A 23,376-nucleotide genomic window follows, 5' to 3' on the forward strand; every position below is an offset into this window, starting at 1 on the left:
GTGAGTGTCTGGGTGCTGCTGTAGTAGTCAGTGAATGCAGGTGGGGGAGTGAGTGTCTGGGTGCTGCTGTAGTGTAGTCAGTGAATGCAGGTGGGGGAGTGTGTGTCTGGGTGCTGCTGTAGTGTAGTCAGTGAATGCAGGTGGGGGAGTGTGTGTCTGGGTGCTGCTGTAGTGTAGTCAGTGAATGCAGGTGGGGGAGTGTGTGTCTGGGTGCTGCTGTAGTGTAGTCAGTGACTACAGGTGTGGGAGTGTGTCGGGGTGCTGCTGAAGTGTTGGTAGTGAATGCAGGTGGGGGAGTGTGTGTCGGGGTGCTGCTGTAGTGTAGTCAGTGAATGCAGGTGGGGGAGTGTGTGTCTGGGTGCTGCTGTAGTGTAGTCAGTGAATGCAGGTGGGGGAGTGTGTGTGTGTATGGGTGCTGATTTAGTGTAGTCAGTGACTACAGGTGGGGGAGTGTGTGTCTGGGTGCTGCTGTAGTGTAGTCAGTGAATGCAGGTGGGGGAGTGTGTGTCTGGGTGCTGCTGTAGTGTAGTCAGTGAATTCAGGTGGGGAATGTGTGTCTGGCTGCTGCTGTAGTGTAGTCAGTGAATGCAGGTGGGGGAGTGTGTGTCTGGGTGCTGCTGTAGTGTAGTCAGTGAATTCAGGTGGGGAATGTGTGTCTGGGTGCTGCTGTAGTGTAGTCAGTGAATGCAGGTGGGGGAGTGAGTGTCTGGGTGATGCTGTAGTGTAGTCAGTGAATGCAGGTGGGGGAGTGTGTGTCTGGGTGCTGCTGTAGTGTAGTCAGTGAATGCAGGTGGGGGAGTGAGTGTCTGGGTGCTGCTGTAGTGTAGTCAGTGACTACAGGTGGGGGAGTGTGTGTCTGGGTGCTGCTGTAGTGTAGTCAGTGAATGCAGGTGGGGGAGTGTGTGTCTGGGTGCTGCTGTAGTGTTGGCAGTGAATGCAGGTGGGGGAGTGTGTGTCTGGGTGCTGCTGTAGTGTAGTCAGTGAATGCAGGTGGGGGAGTGTGTGTCGGGGTGCTGCTGTAGTGTAGTCAGTGAATGCAGGTGGGGGAGTGTGTGTCTGGGTGCTGCTGTAGTGTAGTCAGTGAATGCAGGTGAGGTGGGGGAGTGTGTGTCTGGGTGCTGCTGTAGTGTAGTCAGTGACTACAGGTGGGGGAGTGTGTGTCGGGGTGCTGCTGTAGTGTAGTCAGTGAATGCAGGTGGGGGAGTGAGTGTCTGGGTGCTGCTGTAGTGTAGTCAGTGAATGCAGGTGGGGGAGTGAGTGTCTGGGTGCTGCTGTAGTAGTCAGTGAATGCAGGTGGGGGAGTGTGTGTCTGGGTGCTGCTGTAGTGTAGTCAGTGAATGCAGGTGGGGGAGTGTGTGTCTGGGTGCTGCTGTAGTGTAGTCAGTGAATGCAGGTGGGGGAGTGTGTGTCTGGGTGCTGCTGTAGTGTAGTCAGTGAATGCAGGTGGGGGAGTGAGTGTCTGGGTGCTGCTGTAGTGTACTCAGTGAATGCAGGTGGGGAAGTGTGTGTCTGGGTGCTGCTGTAGTGTAGTCAGTGAATGCAGGTGGGGGAGTGTGTGTCTGGGTGCTGCTGTAGTGTAGTCAGTGAATGCAGGTGGGGGAGTGTGTGTCTGGGTGCTGATGTATTGTTGCCGGGTAATGTAAGTGGAGAGCATGTGCTGTTTTGTTCATGTGCGCTCCTTGCATCCCACCTATTCTTCCCTGTTTTATATTTCTATTTCACCGCTTTTGGCACAAATCTTTTAGAAAAATGTCAATAATAATGATGAACGATTTTGGAAGTGGAGGTTGAATATCAGAGCCATTAGTTCATCACTATTCCAACAACAGGATAATATCCCAGCGATACTGTATATGGTGTATGAGCCCAGCCCACATGTTAATTAGAAGTTTTAATGCTTGATATTTTCTAGCTAGTAAAGCCAGGAGGATAATAGAAGAGCAAGAAGTATTCGCCGTCGCAAAACCAAAGTGTGGGAAAAAACACGAGAAACGCGTTGTGGCGAAAGGACGAGTGATGGGTGGTCTCTCAGCACTTCCTGGTTCTCACCCCTGGATCGCAGCGATATATATCGGGAATGATTTCTGTTCCGGCAGCCTCATATTGCCGTGCTGGGTGGTCACAGCAGCACACTGCTTTGCTCACAGGTACACTTAACGCTTTGTATTTCAATGCAGATCTAAGATGAACCAAATCCAAACAACTGGGCTGAGGATTTCACCTAAATGTACTTTAATCGTAATATGTTGACTGTCCAGTTATAAATCAGGCATTCACAATAAATGTATCTAATTCTCTTCACAAATCATCTGAAACAGAATGGTCAGTCAACAGCCGACATTGTCCTCTTAGTTGGGTCATCAGTGAGTCATGGTGCCATCCCAGTTATATGCCACAGTAGCAGACATATTCCTGCTACCTTGGAGATTCCTCCCAAAGCCAACTGGTGATAACCTGGCAAATGGGCATATGTACGTATATGGCGCTTATCTAATAGTGGGTACACACGGTTAGAAGTGGAACTCGATTCTCTATGCCGTTCGATTCGATCTGGCATTCGATTAGATTTTGATTTGATTTCTTCTATATGGTCTTGACTGGCAAGAGCAGCCGACACGTTGGAAGGGTGTGACACCCCATTGAAGCCTCTGCCTGCTGTCACTTGTAGGCACTTATGGATCAGGGGTGTATCAAAGGTTCTAAAGTGGTCCTTGAGAGGTGATGGAGCTCATTTCTCCTACAGTGGCACCCCTTCTGTAGGGCTTTTGGCACCCCCTGCAAACTATGAATTTGGTCTCTACCTCCCATAATTTATAAAAGTAGCGTGGTCACCTTCCATTCAAATGACTCCACACAGTAGCACAATACTATTCACATTACACCACATGTAGTGCCCCTTATTCATTTTACACAACATAGTAGTTCTGTATTTAACATGTTACGCTACACAGTGCTACTCCTTATACACGTTTGACGCACAGTAATGTCACTTATACACAATGCCCACAGTAGTGCCCCTTTTACACGTATCTGCCTTTGTCACTCCAACCTCTCCCCGTCCATGTCCCTCCATGCCCTGCTGTGTCCCTCCAGCTGGCTCTTCTTCACTACAGCGGAGGTGACAGCATGACACATATGCCGTGCCAGAAAAGGAAGCCGCTGGGACAGCCACCAGATTTGCTGTGCAGGTGTGTGGTGGAGGTCGAGCTAGTTCCCCCCCGACCATTACAGGTGGTGGATCTCAGTTCCACCCTGTTAATTCCCACTTAAAACCATTGCCCGGTTGCTTATATATAGGGGTTAATTTCCCATAATGCATCTCACACAGTACAGGAAACCAGTCACTAGGAACAATTGAACCCTATTTGTCACTCTGTTATTTGTATTACCATCTATCCTCTATGTGGTGCTATGGTGCCTGTACTGTGTCAATAATAAATAGATAAGTAATGTAGACTGTATTAGAATGTGTCCATGTATGAAGTTATATGTAGAGAGAGCTTACAACCCAAAAGCCTTACAAACCATGACCCCAGAGCAGCGAAGCAGCAATACTAACCACCATGCTGCACGAAAGCCTTGAATTGTAACAAGCAGTGTGTCCGATTCAGCCCTGCTCGCTAGGCTGCATTTATTCGGAGTCTAGCGAGCCGGCAAATGCAGCCCCACGAACGCATACCCACCGCCCAAATCCCCTCGATGCGCTGCCCGTCCCCAGCCAAAAAGTAGCCCAGGTCTTACTGTGCCAATCTCAGCCAATGGCAGCTGATTTCTGTTTTTTTCTGATTATCAATAAAGTAAATTCTGATTTGTGGGCTTGGTTCCTCTATAACAGTACAAAATATTAGCTTTGGTGCACTGCAAGATATAAATCACCATCCTATATATCCACCACGTTCTGCTAGGAAGGCAGAGAACATGCATCTGACATTTCCCGCAGCCATTGGTCTGTTCGAGCATCAGAAATGACACATTGCCACAATTAACAGCAATAATGTTGAAGCAGTATGTTTTCCCCCTTTTGCTGACAATATAAATGTCTTTGTCACTCCACAGCCCCAAGAAATCATCTGTGACAGTGGTCCTTGGGCAGCAAATTTTCAATCACTCAACAGACGTCACTCAGATGTTTGAGATAGACAGATATTTTTTTTATGACAAATATTCCATATTTAAGCCTAATGAACATGATATTGGTGAGTAAAATACGACATAAAGACAAAAATATAACCAGGTGAACTTAGCTCCTCATCTGATGAGAGTAATTACGGTACTGTAATACCAATATGACTGTAGTAATATTTAGTATTTTATAGTGTACTGGAGCATCTGCTGTAACCAATCAGATCTGTGCTTTCTTTCCACAAACTTGTATTCAGTCTAATTTCCTGGACAATAACCAAGCAGCGCCACAAACCGGTCCATTCATCAAAATCGCAGGACAGGAGGCAATTGATTAGCTAATTAGGCTCGGATTAAATCTGTGATTGATGGCACTGGTTTTTGGTTGTTAACGGTCCCCACTCAGGATGGTTTTTAAGTGCTCTCCACTGAAAGCTATTTCCATTAGCTCTAATTTTCAGTGACGATGATGTCAGTTATTCGAGAACCGCAAACCCTGCTGTGCTTTAAGTATCCAGATTCATACTATTTATTCTGCTGAACTGAGTCAACGGGATTTAAAGTTAGATCATTTTCTCCAATGACCATGTGTTTAATAGTTTAATTGTACTACAACATATCTATCTATCTATCTACAGTCAGGTCCATAAATATTGGGGCATTGACACAATTCTCATATTTTGGGCTCTATACACCACCACAATGGGTTTGGAATGAACTAAACAAGACGTGCTTTAACTGCAGACTTTCAGCTTTAAGATGAGGGTATTTACGTCCAAATCAGGTGAACGGTGTAGGAATTATAACAGTTTCTATATGTGCCTCCCACTTTTTAAGGGACCAAAAGTAATGGGACAATCGATTCAAAAGCTATTTCATGGACAGGTGTGGGCTATTCCCTCGTTATTTCATCATCAATTAAGCAGGTAAAAGGTCTGGAGTTGATTTCAGGTGTGACATTTGCATTTGGAATCTGTTGCTGTTGACTCTAAATATGAGATCCAAACAGCTGTCACTATCAGCGAAGCAAGCCATGATTAGGCTAAAAATCAAAAACAAACCCATTCGATAGATAGCAAAAACTATTGGTGTGGCCAAATCAACTGTTTGGAACATTCTTAAAAAGAAAGAATGCTCCGGAGAGATCAGCAACACCAAAAGACCCAGAACACCACCGAAAACAACTGTGGTGGATGAATTACTTCCCTGGTGAAGACAAATCAAACAATTGGCCAGATCAAAAACTCTCCAGTGTTGAAGTCAACAATCAAGAGAAGACTTCACAAGAGTGAATATAGAGGATCACCACAAGATGTAAACCATGGACGACCAGATTAGTTTGCCAAACCTAAAAAGCCTTTACAGTTCTGGAACCACATCCTATGGACAGATAAGACAAAGGTCAACTTGTACCAAAGTGATGGGAAGAGAAGAGTATGGAGAAGGAAAGGAACTGCCCATGATCCAAAACATCCCACCTCATCAGTGCAGCATGGCGGTGGTAGTGTCATGGCCAGAGCCGGATTAAGGCTCTGGAGGCTGTACTTTATTTACATGAGATACTGCTCGCCCCAGAAATGTTGCTAATATGCTGGCTGATAAATTAAATATAATAGTTTAATACTGCAGTACCATGCATGGACTGGATTCATTCTTGATCCTTAGCAGTGGGATGGAATGGGATGCCGGCAGTCAGAATACCGTCGCAGACATCCCAATCGCAAGTATGCGGTGCAGGTCAGTGTTAGGCTGAGGGCGGGGGGGGGTTAGTTTAGGCTGTGGGGAGGAGGGTTTTGCACTTAGAAGTGGGGTTGCAGTTAGGCCATGGGGCACGGAGATTAGGGTTAGACACAGACAAGGAGGGTTAGGTTGTGGGGGATGGAAGGTTAGGGATTCCCTGCATCGGGATGCTAGCATCGGTATTCTGACCATGGCATCTCCACCACCAATCACCTGCATGTATTTCATAAATATACATACACACACACACACACACACACACACACACACATGGCATACATGGAAAGGGCATACATGCACCTATACACACACATGGCATACAGACAAACGTACACACACACATAGCATACACATATAAAGTATACACACAGTACCTACATAGATGGTATACATACGCACACACATAGCATACACATATAAAGTATACACACAGTACCTACATACATGGTATACATACGCACAGCATACTTACAAACAGCAGAGCATCACCAGGGATGAAACCCTGCGTCTGGTCCGTTTATGCGTTGACTGCAAAGGATTTGCAACAAAGTATTAAAAAGTGAAAGTTTGATTTCTGTTCTGCCAACACTCATTTTATTGCCAATTTTATCTTAGAGCAATTTTGGGCTAACTGTTGATTCCGAATATGACACCCACTGCTTCTCTCTATCACCCAATCCTTGTCACCCACTGCTTCTCCTTGACACCCTCTGCCTGTCAACCACTGCCTCTCTCCCTCAGCTACACCCACTTCATAGCACACTGTCATGCTTACCCTGTCAACCACTGCCTCTCTCCCTCAGCTACACCCACTTCATAGCACACTGTCATGCTCACCCTGTCAACCACTGCCACTCTCCATCATCTACACTCACTTCATAGCACACTGTCATGCTCACCCTGTCAACCACTGCCTCTCTCCCTCAGCTACACCCACTTCATAGCACACTGTCATGCTCACCCTGTCAACCACTGCCACTCTCCATCATCTACACTCACTTCATAGCACACTGTCATGCTCACCCTGTCAACCACTGCCTCTGTAAAACTGTCCATACACTAGAGCTATTTCAGGACTGACTGCACGATTTCAATGGTTCGCGCGATGTGACCCCCTTGCCCCCCTAGGGGACCGAACCGAATCTGTGGGGGTCGTGGACCCCCACGAGGGAAAATAACCCCGTCCGGCACCCATCGCCACCCAAAGGTACCCTGCTATGCGGTGACGCGGCGGCTGGGTTTTCATACATTAGAAAATGCGGTAAAACCCCAGAAAACTTTGGTTTTACAGCATTTTGAGCTTAGTACATCCCGCCCAGAGAGAGAGGCAAAGTATTGGGTGGGGGAGGGCACCAAACAACTGCCTTGCCCCGGGCACCAGAAACCCTAGTTTTGGCCTTGGGTCCCCTGTGCATTCACAGCCCATTAGAATGCCCAGCCTTTCATGGGCGTTCCCATGCAAATCGCCCGGTGGCGCGGTTGCGGGCAGCTGACCTCAGCGGATGTGACCAGATTGTCCATCTCATGCTTCCGTTGTGTTACATTGTCCATCTCATGCTTCCGTTGTGTTACATTGTCCATCTCATGCTTCCGTTGTTACATTGTCCATCTCATGCTTCCGTTGTGTTACATTGTCCATCTCATGCTTCCGTTGTTACATTGTCCATCTCATGCTTCCGTTGTTACATTGTCCATCTCATGCTTCCGTTGTGTTACATTGTCCATCTCATGCTTACAGTGTGTTACATTGTCCATCTCATGCTTCTGTTGTGTTACATTGTCCATCTCATGCTTCCTTTGTGTTACAATGTCCATCTCATGCTTACAGTGTGTTACATTGTCCATCTCATGCTTACAGTGTGTTACATTGTCCATCTCATGCTTCTGTTGTGTTACATTGTCCATCTCATGCATCCGTTGTGTTACATTGTCCATCTCATGCTTACAGTGTGTTACATTGTCCATCTCATGCTTACAGTGTGTTACATTGTCCATCTCATGCTTCCGTTGTGTTACATTGTCCATCTCATGCTTACAGTGTGTTATATTGTCCATCTCATGCTTACAGTGTGTTACATTGTCCATCTCATGCTTCCGTTGTGTTACATTGTCCATCTCATGCTTCTGTTGTGTTACATTGTCCATCTCATGCTTCCGTTGTGTTACATTGTCCATCTCATGCTTACAGTGTGTTACATTGTCCATCTCATGCTTACAGTGTGTTACATTGTCCATCTCATGCTTACAGTGTGTTACATTGTCCATCTCATGCTTCCGTTGTGTTACATTGTCCATCTCATGCTTCTGTTGTGTTACATTGTCCATCTCATGCTTCCGTTGTGTTACATTGTCCATCTCATGCTTCCGTTGTGTTACATTGTCCATCTCATGCTTACAGTGTGTTACATTGTCCATCTCATGCTTCCGTTGTGTTACATTGTCCATCTCATGCTTCCGTTGTGTTACATTGTCCATCTCATGCTTACAGTGTGTTACATTGTCCATCTCATGCTTCCGTTGTGTTACATTGTCCATCTCATGCTTACAGTGTGTTACATTGTCCATCTCATGCTTACAGTGTGTTACATTGTCCATCTCATGCTTCCGTTGTGTTACATTGTCCATCTCATGCTTCCGTTGTGTTACATTGTCCATCTCATGCTTACAGTGTGTTACATTGTGTTGCAGTGTTAGTAAAGCTGAAAAAGAAAGATGGTCATTGTGCAAAGAAGACACAGTTTGTCCAGACCATCTGCCTGCCGGAGAATGGGATCAGTTTTGATGACGGGTATAAATGTGAGCTGTCTGGATGGGGCCGCATGAATGAAGGTAAGTTATATTGCTTATTATTGACCTTAATCATACCCGCCCTTGGTTCTAAATTCATAAAATCACACTATGTTACACTGCATAGTAGTTGATCTCAAGTTGTTTTTGGCTTTAGTTAGGCCACTGATTTTACTATATCTTACAATATCTAGCTGTTATACTCTGCTCTTTGTTCATTGTTTTCTCTCGCCACCATCACTTTCTATCTCTCTACAACACTCCCTGTACCATTTGCTGCTATGCTCCTATGTATTGACAACAGTTGGCTGCATACTACTACTGGATACTACAGTACACTTAACTAATTGAGCATCTTCCAGTATCTGTATATGTCTGTTGTTAGAGGCAGAAGGAAGTTAGCATTAGGACGAAGTGTTAGTCCTACATGCTACATGGTGTATAATGTTGTCCTAAATACAACATTAGACCTTAACCCTTCTGCAGGTTGAGCCAGTTTGGATGGCAGTTGCTGTATCCACCTTATTTGAATTTTGAACTGAGCTGCAGCCCACCCTCTGGAGCTTCCCCTGGTATCGTCTTAATTTACAATTTCTTCAGGAGCTCATAACCAAGGCTCCAATGGTGGTCTCATCCTTTTTGACCTTCATGAATATACATTCAGTCTGATGATCATGTTTTCTGAAGGCACACCCCTGATGAGGTTCAGTAGATGAAACGCATCACAGTTTGTATTTCTATACTCCAAACGATTGGTCCTCTGTATAGGAACTGTATTGCAAGCTTTCATTATGTGAAAAAAAAAAGACTTTTAATAAATTTGATTGGACTTCACAACATCGTTTCACCACGCCCTGACCGGAAATACTCGCCCTGCCTTTTCAGCGGTGCCCTGCATAAACAGCCTACATTCCCCACCCAGGTACCACAGTATCCTGCGGGTGGGAAAAGTGTCAGCTGCCGATCACTGACAGGTGAATAGATAATAATAATTCCTGAGTATTAGGGCAGATCTATGCATTGTAAAGTCAAAGGATGCCATTATGCTGTTACATCTGCTTGAAAAATATAATGTTGAATATTTATTTTTGTACATGTAGATGCTACAGAATATGCACATGTCCTGCAAGAAGCTGTGGTGCCGATCATCCCTGATAGTAAATGCAGCAGCCCTGAGGTCTATGGATTTCAGCTCAGTGAAAATATGTTTTGTGCCGGATATTTTGATTGCAGCATTGATGCTTGCCAGGTAAGTTATTGTCCAGGACTAGACTGGGGCCATCAGCATACATGATAACGGGATTCTCAGGCCTGGTGCGGCTTCTTTAGCCCTATTTAGTACACTATAGGCCTGATTCTGATTGTCTCGGTCCTCGGCGTGTACTCACCGGGGACCGATGTTTTAGCACTGCGCATGCACATGTGCAGGGCTGCTGTGTGTGGGGGCGGATGGAGGCGGGCAGGGGGCGTTTGCAAGCAAATGTCCTGAATTTCACAAGCGCACTCACCAAAACGCTGGGTGTGCCAAGGAAAATGCTGGGCATCCCCATGTGAACATTGATGGGCAGCTGCCTCCAGGAGGACGTCACAGGATGTCAGCCGCCTGTCCAGTTCTTGGACTCTGATGCCAAAAGTCTAAGTCAGCCCAGACTGACTTAGATTTACGAGCAGGGTAGAAATCATTCGATGGTCCGTGGCCATCGAATGATTTCAGCCCTGCACACTACCCATTCGCAATGCGGTGGGGATTTTCGGAGCGCGGCAGGGGCGGGCATTCGCACGCGTGACGGGTGGCATTAGAAGGCTCACTAAGCAGAAAACTACCGCTGCTTAGCAAGCCAACCAGAATGACCTCCTACTGTATGTGTGGCACCGATTGGTGTAGTGGGTACAAATGTTAGGTGTAGATGGCAGCTTACAACTTAGATGGCAGCTCCAGCGGAACTTTATTATTCTCTGGCAATGTGACCCGGAGCTATAGAGATCTAGCCCCATGCTCACACTAGAATAACATAAAGCGACGGCCTTGATAAATCGCACACACTTAAACAAACATATGAAAAAGGTTGACAGGGTCGGAAGGTCAACACAAGCATTAGATTGACAATGGGAAGGTCGACAGTCAGAAGGTCCACATTAGTTTTTCACGTTCTTTATGTTGATGTACAGATGAAGCGCCTCTCAGCCAGCGCCGGTGATCGGCAGAATCTCCCCACTGGCGATCGCCGGCAGAAAGGAGCTCCATCTGACACATGCACGCGTGTCCCAGTTTCCGGGCGGCGGGAGACACGAACCCCACATGTCTCCGCTTCAGGGAGACGGGCAGGGTTAGGGGGGTGGGGGTCGGTGAACAGCGATGGGGAGGCAGTGGACGGCAGTGGGGAGCTCCATCGGGAGCGCACGTGTCTCGTACACACGCGCCCCTTCCGACGGATGGCAGGGCCTTGCAATATTGACAGCGGCTGCATCTGGAAGTTGACATGTCATTGTTGTTCCAGGGTGACTCTGGAGGGCCGCTGGCCTGCGAGCAGGATAAGACTTACTACCTGTACGGAATAGTCAGCTGGGGAGATGGATGCGGCAGGCGCAACAAGCCCGGAGTGTACACCAAGGTCTCCAACTACGTCCAGTGGATCAATAGCAAAACTATGCCTAAGAAAACCGATAAAAGATAACCGGACGGTGTCTACTCTTTATTTCATAATAAACATATTGAAGTTATCATTGTAATGGATTATCACTCCAAATAATCTTCCTTATTATAAGTCCCCAATATGGCAAATACTGCAATCTGTGTTACAGGCCTAATTCTGGTTTAATGGGCAGTGAGGGGGCTGAGCATGTGCGTATTTGAGCATGTGCAGACCCCCTGTGTAAACGCCTTCGGCGAGTATCACACTTGCAGAAGCATTCACACGGGTAAAGGAGGGAGGGGACCGGTGGGGGTGGGGGTGGACACCGGTCCGGAGTAAAACCCAGAACGCTGGGTGTTCCCCTGGAAATGCAGGTGGGCCTACTCAGGGCGGGAGCCTGATGTCACATGACGAGAGCGCCCACTATAGTTAGCGCATGTCACATGTACAACTATTGGAGATCACATGTGTAACTATCACAGATCATGGGGGTTATTCTGGGACACATGCTCGCATGCAAATTTGCATGCAAGAGTGATGTTTTTTAAATGTGCATGTGCATGCGGCCACAGCACACGCAGGTTCAGGGTTGCAATATAATAGCAATAGCTATCAATTTATGGCTTAGGCAAGTTTCACACTCGATGAGCCGTTTGCTCTGGACAGGGAGGTCCCCTGTGGCGGACGGCTGGCATCACGTGACGACAGCCCCCTTATCGGCGATCTCTGTCCAGGATAAGGTAAGCATAGACTTACTTTTATTCATGAACGGAGGAAAAATCATTTGATGGTCAGCGAATGTTTTTACATCCGGCGGCCGCATGCAAGGGGATGTGTTATTGTACGCATCCCCTTGCATGCTGGCAAGGGGGCGTAAGGTGGTGTTTACCTGTTCGCTACTGAACGTAGGCTGCCTAGCAAACAGGGCTTAATCCGGCTCTTTGTCCTGACAGCAACAAAAGGAAAAGTAAATGTTAATTCTTAAGCCAGGAAAAGACCCAACAACATGCTCCAATTATTGGCCAATATCACCGACATTAAACTGTTTGGTAAAGTACTCGCCAGCAGGTAACCGCTGTGCGCCCACCCTTACCCTACACCAGGTGGGCTTTTGCAAAACTAGCCTATTACATATGTTCCCAGGTAAGTCACGGCTGTACGAGGATCCAGAGCAAGGTGTATGCATGATTTTTAAATGACAATGGATCATAGGAGCCAGCAGACAGCTCACCTTGTTTTCATATGTGTTGTGTTGGAATAGTGTATAGTATTGCTGCATCAGCAGTGTGTGTGTGTGTGTGTGTGACTGGTGTGCGGCATCTCATACACTTCTTTTCACCGGTCATTTGACACTGTAATTATGCTGTGCTGCAGATGTGTGTATTTTCTGGGACACACAATTACTGACCCAATAACACAAACTGTCAGTCATGCAGCTCGTTCTTGTAAATTGCAGATCAGTTCCATTATATTACATTTGCACTGTTTCCTGACTTTGCAAGTCAGTAAATCATACAGTACTTGCCTACTATTGGAGAAGCATTTCAGCGAGATTGTGAAAGTAATACCTATGGTATAAGCACGGACGTGGATTCCAAGAAGTTCCATATAAGTGGATATGACAAACCTTATTTAAAAATGCATGATGCCGTAGGGATCACTGGGCCTGTTTCGGATTTGGAAGTAAAAAAGCAAGTGACTTTGCTATGGGCACAATCCATTTAGTAATGCAAGGAGGAGCAAATCTATTTATTTGTTTTCTGTGCACGGTAACTACATTCAGCTTTTGCATGTTAGATAGCTTTATTTTTACACTCATGGTAGGATTCAAAAAGAGGGGTGACTGGGGCGGTCATCCCGAGGCACCCACACAGTAGGGGACACCACACTCTCCCCTCCTGAATTGTGCCTGCCACTGGTACAGAAATCGGAGCACAGCGTGATTCAGCTGCCGAGGTGCTTCTGAAGTCACTGTCGCGAGATTTCACAGTCACCGCCGTGGCCACTAGGATTTCAGTGGCGTCCAGGAGCTGAGAGTGAGCTGGCACAATCTCAATCAGTCTCAGCTCCTTCCTAAAGGGCCCCGGCAGTGTGTGGTTTTTGAGCTGTGTGGCACCGGACATATCAGTTATTGTGAATTATTCATAAACAGGTATGTTATTCATTATATTTATATAAGATATTTGGAACATGAGGGTACATTTTGTAAAGTGGGATTTGCATTTTGGTTTTCAAAAAAAAAAATACTATGGGGGAAATTTACTAAGAATATGAATACGACAGTTGTATTTGTATTCTTAATACGAATCAATACAACTGGCTAGTGCCGTATTTTAACCCCTTCCCGACATATGACGTACATTTACGTCATATGTCGGTTGAGGGGGAATCAAGCCAGCTCACGGAGTGAGCTGGCTTGAAAGAGAGCAGGTAATGGCTGTATATTACAGCCAGGTCCCTGCTCTCACGGCCACGAGCGGCGAGTTCGCCGATCGTGGCCGTTTAACCCTTTAAGCACCGCGGGCAAAGCGATCGCAGTGCTTAAATAGCTGATCGGAGGGGGGGCGCCCCCCTCCGGCGCTGATCGGGGCCCTCCCGCAGCGAGATCGGAGGGTGCCGATCGGTTGCCATGGTAGCCAGGGGTCTAATGTAGACCCCTGTGCTGGCCGTGTCTGCATACCTATCATATCTTGCCTGAGGCAGGATGTAATAGGAAGTGCATAAAATCACTACGTTCAGCCATAGAGCTCTATGGCTGAACCTAGTACAGGCGATCGCGCCCCCTAGTGGTCAAGTACACTAGGGGGCCTTGTAGTAAAAGTAAAAAAAAAAAAAAAAAAAAGTTTAAAAATAAAAAAAAAAAAATATTAAAAGTTCAAATCACCCCCCTTTCCCCATTTCCCAAATAAAAATGAATAAAAAATAAAAAAAATAAACATATTTGGTATCGCCGCGTTCCTAAAAGTCCGATCTATTAAAATATAACATTAGTTATCCCGCACGGTTAAAGGCGTAAACGGAAAATAATCCCCAACGCCAAAACTACGTTTTTTGGTCGCATCGCCTACCCCAAAAAAAATAGCTAAAAGAGATCAGAAAGTCGCCCATATCCCATAATGGTATTAATTAAAAAGTACACTTAAGCCCGCAAAAATTGAGCCCTCACCCAGGTCCGTAGGTGGAAAAATAAAAAAGTTATAAGCCGCAGAACATGGCGACGCGACGCAAATTCGAAAAACCGTAACATTTTCTATTTTTTTTTTTAGTGGTAAAATGTAACGAAAACTATATAAGTTTGGTATCACCGGAATCGTAACGACCCATAGAATAAAGATAACCCATCATTTTAAACGAACTATGAACTCCAAAAAAACCGTAACCAGCGCAATATTGTGGAATTGCGTTTTTTTTTCTTTTACCCTACATTGAATTATTTCCTGATTCCCCAGAATATTATACGGTATAGTAAATGGTACCATTAAAAAGTACAACTTGTCCCGCAAAAAAAAAGCCCTCATGTGTCTATATAGCCGGAAAATTAAAAAAGTTACGCTTATTTGAACGCAAGGAGGAAAAAAAAAAAAAAATTACCATAAAAGGCAATGTCGGGAAGGGGTTAAAAGAAATACGATTCCTAAATAGGGCCCTATTTACAAATTCGTATTTGGCCGATGGCATAGCCAGTCATATTCTAACCAATACAAATTCATATTCAGCGGCCGTATATATGACCACTAAATACAAATACGAGTTTGCAGCCTGCATGGACCAGTCAAATCTGTGCAAGCTGTAGTGTAATAAAAAAAAAAATATAATTTTAAAAAACGGCATGGGGGCCCCCCACACGGGCATAACCAGCTCCAGGCCTGGTTTTAAAAAATCAGGGAACAATTTAGATAGGGGTTCCCCATATTTTTTAAAACCAGCACCAGACTCAAGGGCTAGTCTTGCGTTTCTCCAGCACATAAGAACCTGCGGTAATCACTATCACAGCAACCCCCCTGGCACCACTAACAACACCGCTGGCTCCACAAGCAAAGTCCTCAGCTACAACAAATTCCTCAATGTGCTCAAAAAGGAGCTGTAAACCTCACTAAGAGTATACACATTTAATAAACCTATTTTACTTTAACCTTCTTCTGGTTTATTTTTATTTTATTTTACCTTAAAAAAAAATTTATGGCATGCACATTTTTTTTATAATTTTCTATTGATTCATTATTATTATCGTTATCTATTACTCCAATATACAAATATATACAATTTACAAGAGCTTGATCCACACGCTAAAATGGATCATTTTCTGTCTAGATAAATGGTGTCCGCTTTAACAATTCATTCATATCTCTCTTTAACTATAATTAATGAATAATATTGTTCTCTTAAAAAAATTATACAATAATGTGTTCCATTCATGTATTAGTTAGTTTCCTCCATTGCACAAATAAATTATTATTATTACTATTATTATGATTAATGAGTTCCAAGCAATACATAGCAATAATGAATAATAATGAATCAGTGTCAGTTCCTCTGTGCATACGGATGTGAGAGAATAATATTGTATATATATATATATATATATATATATATATATATATATATATATATATATATATATTACAAGCCTACTCTCAGTTCTCAGTCTTGATCCCAGCCCACATACAGTGATATACAATATGATTAGGACCAGGTTTTCTGGGTACTACAACTTTGCTATGGAGCCAGAGAATCTCATATTTCCTCCTCATGTCCCAGGAATATCACAAATAATCTGTAAGCGGCTGACAGGAATCTCCTGCAGTTTCTCAATGTAAGCTCTTATTTTTCTGCACTGTGCCGAAAGAGTCAGCAGCTGCGCAGAGCTTTATAGTGAGTGTGAATGTCCCTATAGACAAATCACAAAAACTTTTCCATACAGTAGGTGAGAAAACGGGCTTCGTTATGAGTCGCGATACTCATGGTCAGTATACCGACTTCAGAATCCCGGACGCTGGTATTCCAACAAGAGGAGGGGCGTAAAAAAAGCCCCTTTTGGACTCGCTGCGGGCACGGTTGCTCAGTTGCTCATTTTGCTTCCCACAGGTTCTATTCTCCCTCGCAGACCCAAAAGGGAGAATAGCCCCTGTTGGTCGGGCATTTGAACAGTCGGGATTTCGGCGTTGGTATACTGACCTATGGGATCTCGACTGTCAGTGAGTCATCCGGCACCCGAGAAAAGGGAACTACATCCTGCTGTCTAGCATTTCATATTGAAGGTAACAGTAGAGACAGTGCCAGGGTCTTGCCACCCACCAGAGAGGATATACTGTAGCTAGCCTAGCCACCACTGAGAGATTTGGCCATCCATTAGCCATACAAAGATTAGTGATTGCTTATAAAGAAGGATGCAAAGGTGTGCCAGGACCATCCAGATTAATCGGCAATGGGGCTAATCTTTGTGTAGTTCCCTTAGTTTCTTGTTCTTGTCACTGTGGGGATCTGGAGATGCAGGCTGCCTCTGACAACCAGTTAGTCTGCAGTGCCTACAACCCCTAGTGACACTACTGCCCCCACATATGTTACACCACATAGCAGTAGTGCCCCTTACACAATATATACCACACATGGACCCCTAATACATTATATGCCAAAAAGTGCCCCTCCCCAATTCTCAATATATTCCACACACTGTCCCTCAAACACATTGTATACCACACAGTGCCCCCAACCACATTATATGTCACACAGTGCCCTCAAACATATATGCCACATTATATTCCACATTGTGCTTCCAATTCACATTATATCCTACACAGTGAACCTGAAAAACATTATGGCCACACAGTGCCCCCCTAACACAAACACATTTTATGCCACACATTGCTTTCCGTTACCTCTCTGTGGTCAGCGGGTGTGGTATACTAGGCCTACAATCTCTAGGTCAACAGCAAAAGGCAGACATGGGAAAAAAGGTGACACAAGAAACATGTGTTAATAACATTTGGAAGGCTGCTGTCCAATCAGTAGTGGTGGCAGTAATTATGGCAGAGGTCTGACAGAACTTACGATAAACCAGACCAGGGGCCAGATTTACAAAACTTCAAAAAGTATCAGTGGAGTGTGATAAACCGCCAGCCAATCAGCTCCTGTCCTTTTTCAATCTCAACCTGTAACATAGCAGTTAGGAGCTGATTGGCTGGTTATTTCTCACATTCCACTTTATAGTTTTTGAAGCTTAGTGAATCGGACCCCAGGTCTGTTAGTCAGAGAACCATGCATGGGTAAATGTCATAGTTGCGCTGGTAACTCCAGTTCCATCTCACCTCTTTAACTGGTAAAGTACACTTGAAATATAGCAGGTACCATTTGCCCGAGTCTGTTAGAGGGGCCTGGAGGGGGCGCACCCAGCTGCTGAGGGGAACAAAGATCCCCCGCTTTCCATAATATTTAACATTGCCTTTTGGCTACGCCTCCCAGATTTGGTTATGCCCCCTCAGAACTTGCGCCCGTGGATGTCTCAGTGGCCCTGTAAATTGTATATGTATACACAAATATGAATACCAGTTCATACCTGCCTGTAATTAGACATAATCAAGGGCGTAATTACCATAGGTGCAAGGAGTGCAGCTGCTATGGGGCCCAGAGGTGAAGGGGGCCCCATCTTTGCTGTGTAACTAATATGTTTTACATACATTTATCAGCAACAGTTACTAAATAGGGGGCCCTTACAAACTTATGCTATGGGGCCTAATAATATCTAGATACACCTCTGGACAGTATATACGGTACTTGTTTCCTAGCACGGCCACACCGATTTACATCGGGGTGGTCGTGTCGGAAAAATCGGGTCGATCGCATCGCATGCGATTTGGTCGCATGCGATGCGATCGACGCGACCGACCCGATTTTCGACCCGATTTTTTGATTGAATGAAATGTAAATCGGGTCCCTGGGACCCGATTTTACATTGGATTCAATGTAAAATATTCCCTACACCCCCAAATTTAACGACGTAAACCCCACCCCACGATAGACGCCAACCCGAAGCGTGGCGAGCGCAGCGAGCCCGCGAGGGGCGGCGGTGCGCGTCCTCCGACCTTTTCATTCCCCTACTATCCACGTCGGCGTGGAGTTGAGAATAGAATAGTGTGGCGAGCGCAGCGAGCCACCGAGCCCGAAGCGTGGCGAGGGGACGCGTATACCTGTGAAGTTATACGCGTCCCCTCGCGGGGCACGCTGCGCTCGCCACGCTTCGGGCTCGGTGGCTCGCTGCGCTCGCCACACTATTCTATTCTTAACTCCACGCCGACGTGGATAGTAGGGGAATGAAAAGGTCGGAGGACGCGCACCGACGCCCCTCGCGGGCTCGCTGCGCTCGCCACGCTTCGGGTTGGCGTCTATCGTGGGGTGACGACGGGGACATCTATAATGTGAAATGGGTCATATTGGCCCATTTCACATTTTTCACATTTTTTTAAAGGTGAGATGGACTTAATCAAGTCCATCTCATCTTGTGCCATTATAATGGCACAAGACCGACGCGATCCTCACGATTTCAATGTTAAAAAATATTTTAACATTGAAGCCTATGGGGAAATCGGGGGCATCGCGTCGGTCGCGTCGGGACCAATGTTAATGGTCCCGACCGACGCGATGCCCCCGATATTGTACCTTTGCCGGCAAAATGGACCTGATTGTAAAGGAAATCGGGTCCATCGTGTGGATCGTGTACCTTAACTTAAAGGTACACGATCCACAAGATTGTGGCCGTGCTAGGAAACAAGTACCGTATATACTTATGTTAAACATCTGTCCCTAGAACTTGTTATCCTTAAAAGAAATATTTTCACCATTAATAGCTACATTGTATTGTAACTCCTCTTCCTCTGTGTATGAAATAATGGAACACGATGGATGAGATAAAGTTCTTTCACCTGTTTCCTGGGTGTTATAATTGAATAGACATGTTTATATGGGTGAGAAGAACAGAAAATAAAACCTATTACTATTTACTATATTCAGTATCTGCGTGATGGGGACGCAGCGGCGCAGAAGACGCTGAATAGATATCACTGCTTATGAATTGTTTTGTGTTCCCGCTCAGCACCATTGTCTACCTGGAAATAACAGTAGAATGTTACCAACTCCTAAATCATTTTTACTTTTTAGATAGCTGGGAACATTGAGAATCTGAGATCCGTAATTCCCTGTCACAAAGGGAGTACAAATAGGTGAGCAGGGACGGATGACGTATTAACATTTTCTAACAATATGGACATATCCCAGGTGCAGGATGCAATGTTTGTCAGTACATTCATATAGGTATGGGGGGAGAAGATAATACAGAATAATACAGAATTTGTAGCATTCAGCTCTGCAGAATCCAAACCCAAGTATGGGGAAAAGTGGCATACGAAAATGGCACAGGAACCCCCCTACACACACAAACACCATTTCCAACAGTGAAAAATGTACTAAATTGGAGTTTACGTGTATGACCTAAAACATTCTTGGCTACACTCCTGGAACGGCCGGACCCGGGAGGCTCCTGACAGCCGCGTGCACCCCCCACAGCCCTCCATTTACACATCGCAAGTGGCCAGTCAGAGAAGGCCCGATGATGAGATTAATACCGAATTGTGTCATCATAGCCCCGCCCCCCACTATATACACAAAGCTCTTATCAGCATTGTATAGCTGGGGGCGGAGCCACAATAACTGAATCCTGCCACCAGGCCTCTGCCCAGCCCAACTTTGCAACCACTGTGCATCCTATAGGTGGAACTGGCTTCCCCTCTGAGAAGGGAGCAAGTAGGGCCCTCCTACAGTACCTCCATGTTTATCTGTTGTTACATAGAAACAGAATGTAACGGCAGATAGGAACCACTTGGCCCATCTAGTCTGCCCCTTTTTTAAACATGTTACCTCAAACCATATTTGATCCATATTTCTCTGTTGGGAGGCTATTCCACTTATCTACTACTCTTTCTGTTAAGTAATTCTTCCTCAAATTTCCCCTGAATCTTCCTCCCTCTAGTGTCAGTGCATGTCCTTGTGTTCTGCTGCTCCTCTTCCTGTGAAGAATGTGTCCCACCTGTACCTTGTAAAAACCCTTGATATATTTGAAAGTTTCTATCATGTCCCCCAGTGGCGGTTTTTACCTATGGGCTGCAGGACTGCAGCCCCCCCAGGTAGATTCCGCCACTGTGTGAAGCCAGATGCAGTCTGTGTCTGTGAGACTGGTCCGGCTTCACTGTGACTGGCAGTGACTTCCTATTGGAAGTCCGACCTGCCAGTTTACCAAGGCAGACCCACTGGGAGCTGTTCCCGCCCTCCGGGATGCCTCTCTATGCGCAACTGCAGGCAGCCCCTAAAAACCAGGTTGTGCACATGCGCAGTACCGCTGACGGCGATGACCTGTGGGGACCAGCAGCTGCGGCACCAGTGGGGGTGGGGGGGTGGGGGGGCACTGCATCGTGGCAGCCCCTCTCCTCCACACCAAGGTAGGAGTAGCCACTGATGTCCCCCCTTTCCCTTCTCTGCTCTAAACTATACATATTAAGATATTTGAATCTTTCCTGGTAAGTTTTGTATTGTATTGTTACACAGTTTGTTCTATCACTGTAATTGTAAAGCACAAAGGGAACTGTAAATAAATAAAAAAACATAGGGGTTATTGTGATTCACTCGGAAAGGCACAATCACTCTCTAATGGACACAACCATGTGCACTGCAGGTGGGGCTGATGTAACATGTGCAGAGAGAGTTAGATTTGGGTATTTTATTGTTTCTGTGCAGGGTAAATACTGTCTGATTTATTTTTACACTGCAATATAAATATCAGTTTGAAGTACAAACCCCACCCAAATCTAACTCTCTCATGCACATGCTACATCAGCCCCAACTGCAGTGCATATGGTTTTGTCCATTAGAGAAGGATTGTGCCTTTCCGAGTGAATCAGAATAACCCTCATAGTCAGCAAATCTGCCTACAAAAGTTTGGTACTGGAGTTTTTTCAGATATGTATAAATATATGTTAATAATATAAACTTGCAGTTTTCGCTGAAATTATAAACTACATAGGGCCTTACAGAGAAAGTGAAAAATGGGTACAATTACCATGGTAAACAACAACATTATTGCAAAGGCCATAGTAATTTGCCATGTTAACTCCATTTTTTTTTTTTTGTTAAAGTAGAACAGCCTTATTCAGCAGAACAGACTTCTGGGAAATTATACAATAAAATGGCTGATCTTTGAGTTGATGCTATACACACGGAGCATTACACAGTCTTGTTGCGTGACAGAAACCATGCTGACAGACTCTTTTTCCCTTAATAAGGCTCATCAGTGCGGCAGAGGGTTTTCTGCTTGGCCTGTGAAGAACTACAGAGACAACCTGAAAACATGCTATGAGTTTCTTACAAAGGCTCTTTAGTTTGCATGTGGAAAAACAAAGGTATTGGAAGCAAACTTTGCAGTACGGTGGCTGCAGTGAAGTCAAAAAGAAAAATTAGGACAAGTCAATGCAGCTGCTTGTAACCGACCAAGGCGCATGATGTCATAGCTCAGAAACAGCGACACTCTAGGTGGAGGGAGTATCTGTTTTGCCAAATGAATGAGCATGTGGGGCGCTTAGGCAAAAACGTATAAATATCTTAATTGTACCAGAGCAGTATTAATATCTTGCACTATGTAACTCATTCTAAGTTCGGGAGTGGGATTTCTTTGACTGCCCACTTCTCCTCTTCCATTCATAAGCCCAAGATAAAGAGATAATAAGGAGGATTACAGCTTGCACATGTCCGAACAGCCATCTACTCCCACTGACTCCTCTTACAGAATAAATTCTTCTATTCCGAATATAAGCTAAGGACGCTGGATTCTTTGATATATTTCTGTCCTTAAGAGTAAAAAAAAAAAAAAAAAAGCTTAGGCAGCTGTTAAATCGCCGGTGCCCACCGGTGTGGGTGAGAGACGTTGGGAGGCGGCTGGAGAAGTTAGTGGCCATTTGCTCAGCAGCCTGCGTGTGTGTGTGTGTGTCACAAAATGCAACTTTCCCTGCCTCTCTGTCTCCTGCCAGGCAGAGCTATTAAAGCTATTTTGAAAGTGACCCTTGGGCTTAAGTACATTCAGAAAGAGAGAGGGGAGAGAGGAGGGAGCAGCTGTTTGGAACCATGACTGAAGATGACGGATTCGGTTGTGGTGGAGGGTCAAGTCAGATTGAGAGATGGAAAAAAGGTCAGTGAAATGGGCATTTTTTCCCTTTGACGGCGGGGCCTAGAATTTTAAATCGTAATTCGCGTGATTCCCTTATCGTGTCCTGTTGTTTTGTCATTTCAGTGGAAGAATAGGTGGGTGCTGCTCAGAAAGCCTTCCCCTGTGGCAGGTACAGTAATGATACCAGGATCTGATCGCTTGTTGCATGTCGTTCAAACAAAATGAACTAATCAGGGAACTTTGGAAGTGTTTGTAGCCTGTACGGAAATACTGCAGCCAGCCGGAGCTGTTTGTAATGCTTCCCTATAGAGTCAGAAGGCTTTTGGGGACAAACCGTATGTCTTGATGATGATTCAGTTGCTGCCCTTTAAGTCTGTAGCGAAATATAAGAAACCCCTTCTATCGCTGTTATGCAAGTTTAGTCTCGCTGTGATTAAAAAGTTCATTTCTTTATTCTTTTAGACGGTTTTTCTATGTACATATTAACTGGGGTTGTTATTTTGGAACAGCGAACGGTCGAGACAGAAAGAATGACATGTTTGTAGTTTGTACGGAGTCTTAACATAGCTAAGAGTAATATTTCAGATTAATATTTATAAAGTCGTTCCCTTCAGATATATCAATGGGAGGCGGGGGGGGGGGGGGGGCTGCTTACTTCAAAGCACATTGCGCTTACAGGAATAGAAGGGTGCAGAGTCTCTACAGCCAGTACGAGAGCTGGAGGTAGAGGGCTGAAGGGGCACTAAAACACTGCAGAAGGTTTTACGGCTCTTCGGCGCCAATAGGTTATGGGAGAAGGGTGGAACCTCCTATATCTCCCCTCGTCACACTTTCTGGGTTACGTAAAACAATGTGGTAGCAGAAAAGGAATAAAGAGCAGAAGAAACCACA

At 45.3% G+C, this 23,376-nt stretch overlaps 2 protein-coding genes across 4 annotated transcripts in view; both read left to right on the forward strand.

Annotated features, from left to right (window-relative positions):
- Window positions 1-11,370, forward strand: part of HGFAC (HGF activator) — an 89,738-nt gene extending 78,368 nt beyond the window's left edge. The window contains exons 10-14 of the mRNA XM_083151818.1: window positions 1,913-2,147; window positions 4,057-4,196; window positions 8,551-8,691; window positions 9,750-9,898; window positions 11,148-11,370. Of these exons, the coding sequence (XP_083007944.1) occupies window positions 1,913-2,147; window positions 4,057-4,196; window positions 8,551-8,691; window positions 9,750-9,898; window positions 11,148-11,324 (842 nt within the window). The 3' untranslated portion in view covers window positions 11,325-11,370. The remainder of the gene's footprint in view (window positions 1-1,912; window positions 2,148-4,056; window positions 4,197-8,550; window positions 8,692-9,749; window positions 9,899-11,147) is intronic.
- A 10,601-nt stretch (window positions 11,371-21,971) lies between these two features.
- Window positions 21,972-23,376, forward strand: part of DOK7 (docking protein 7) — a 117,394-nt gene continuing 115,989 nt past the window's right edge. For all 3 annotated transcript variants that reach the window (XM_083151847.1, XM_083151834.1, XM_083151826.1), the window contains exons 1-2: window positions 21,972-22,506; window positions 22,609-22,654. In XM_083151847.1, the coding sequence (XP_083007973.1) occupies window positions 22,453-22,506; window positions 22,609-22,654 (100 nt within the window). In that variant the 5' untranslated portion in view covers window positions 21,972-22,452. The remainder of the gene's footprint in view (window positions 22,507-22,608; window positions 22,655-23,376) is intronic.

Source organism: Crinia signifera, chromosome 1, assembly GCF_055691185.1.
Source record: "Crinia signifera chromosome 1, ASM5569118v1, whole genome shotgun sequence".
Lineage (NCBI taxonomy): Eukaryota > Metazoa > Chordata > Amphibia > Anura > Myobatrachidae > Crinia > Crinia signifera.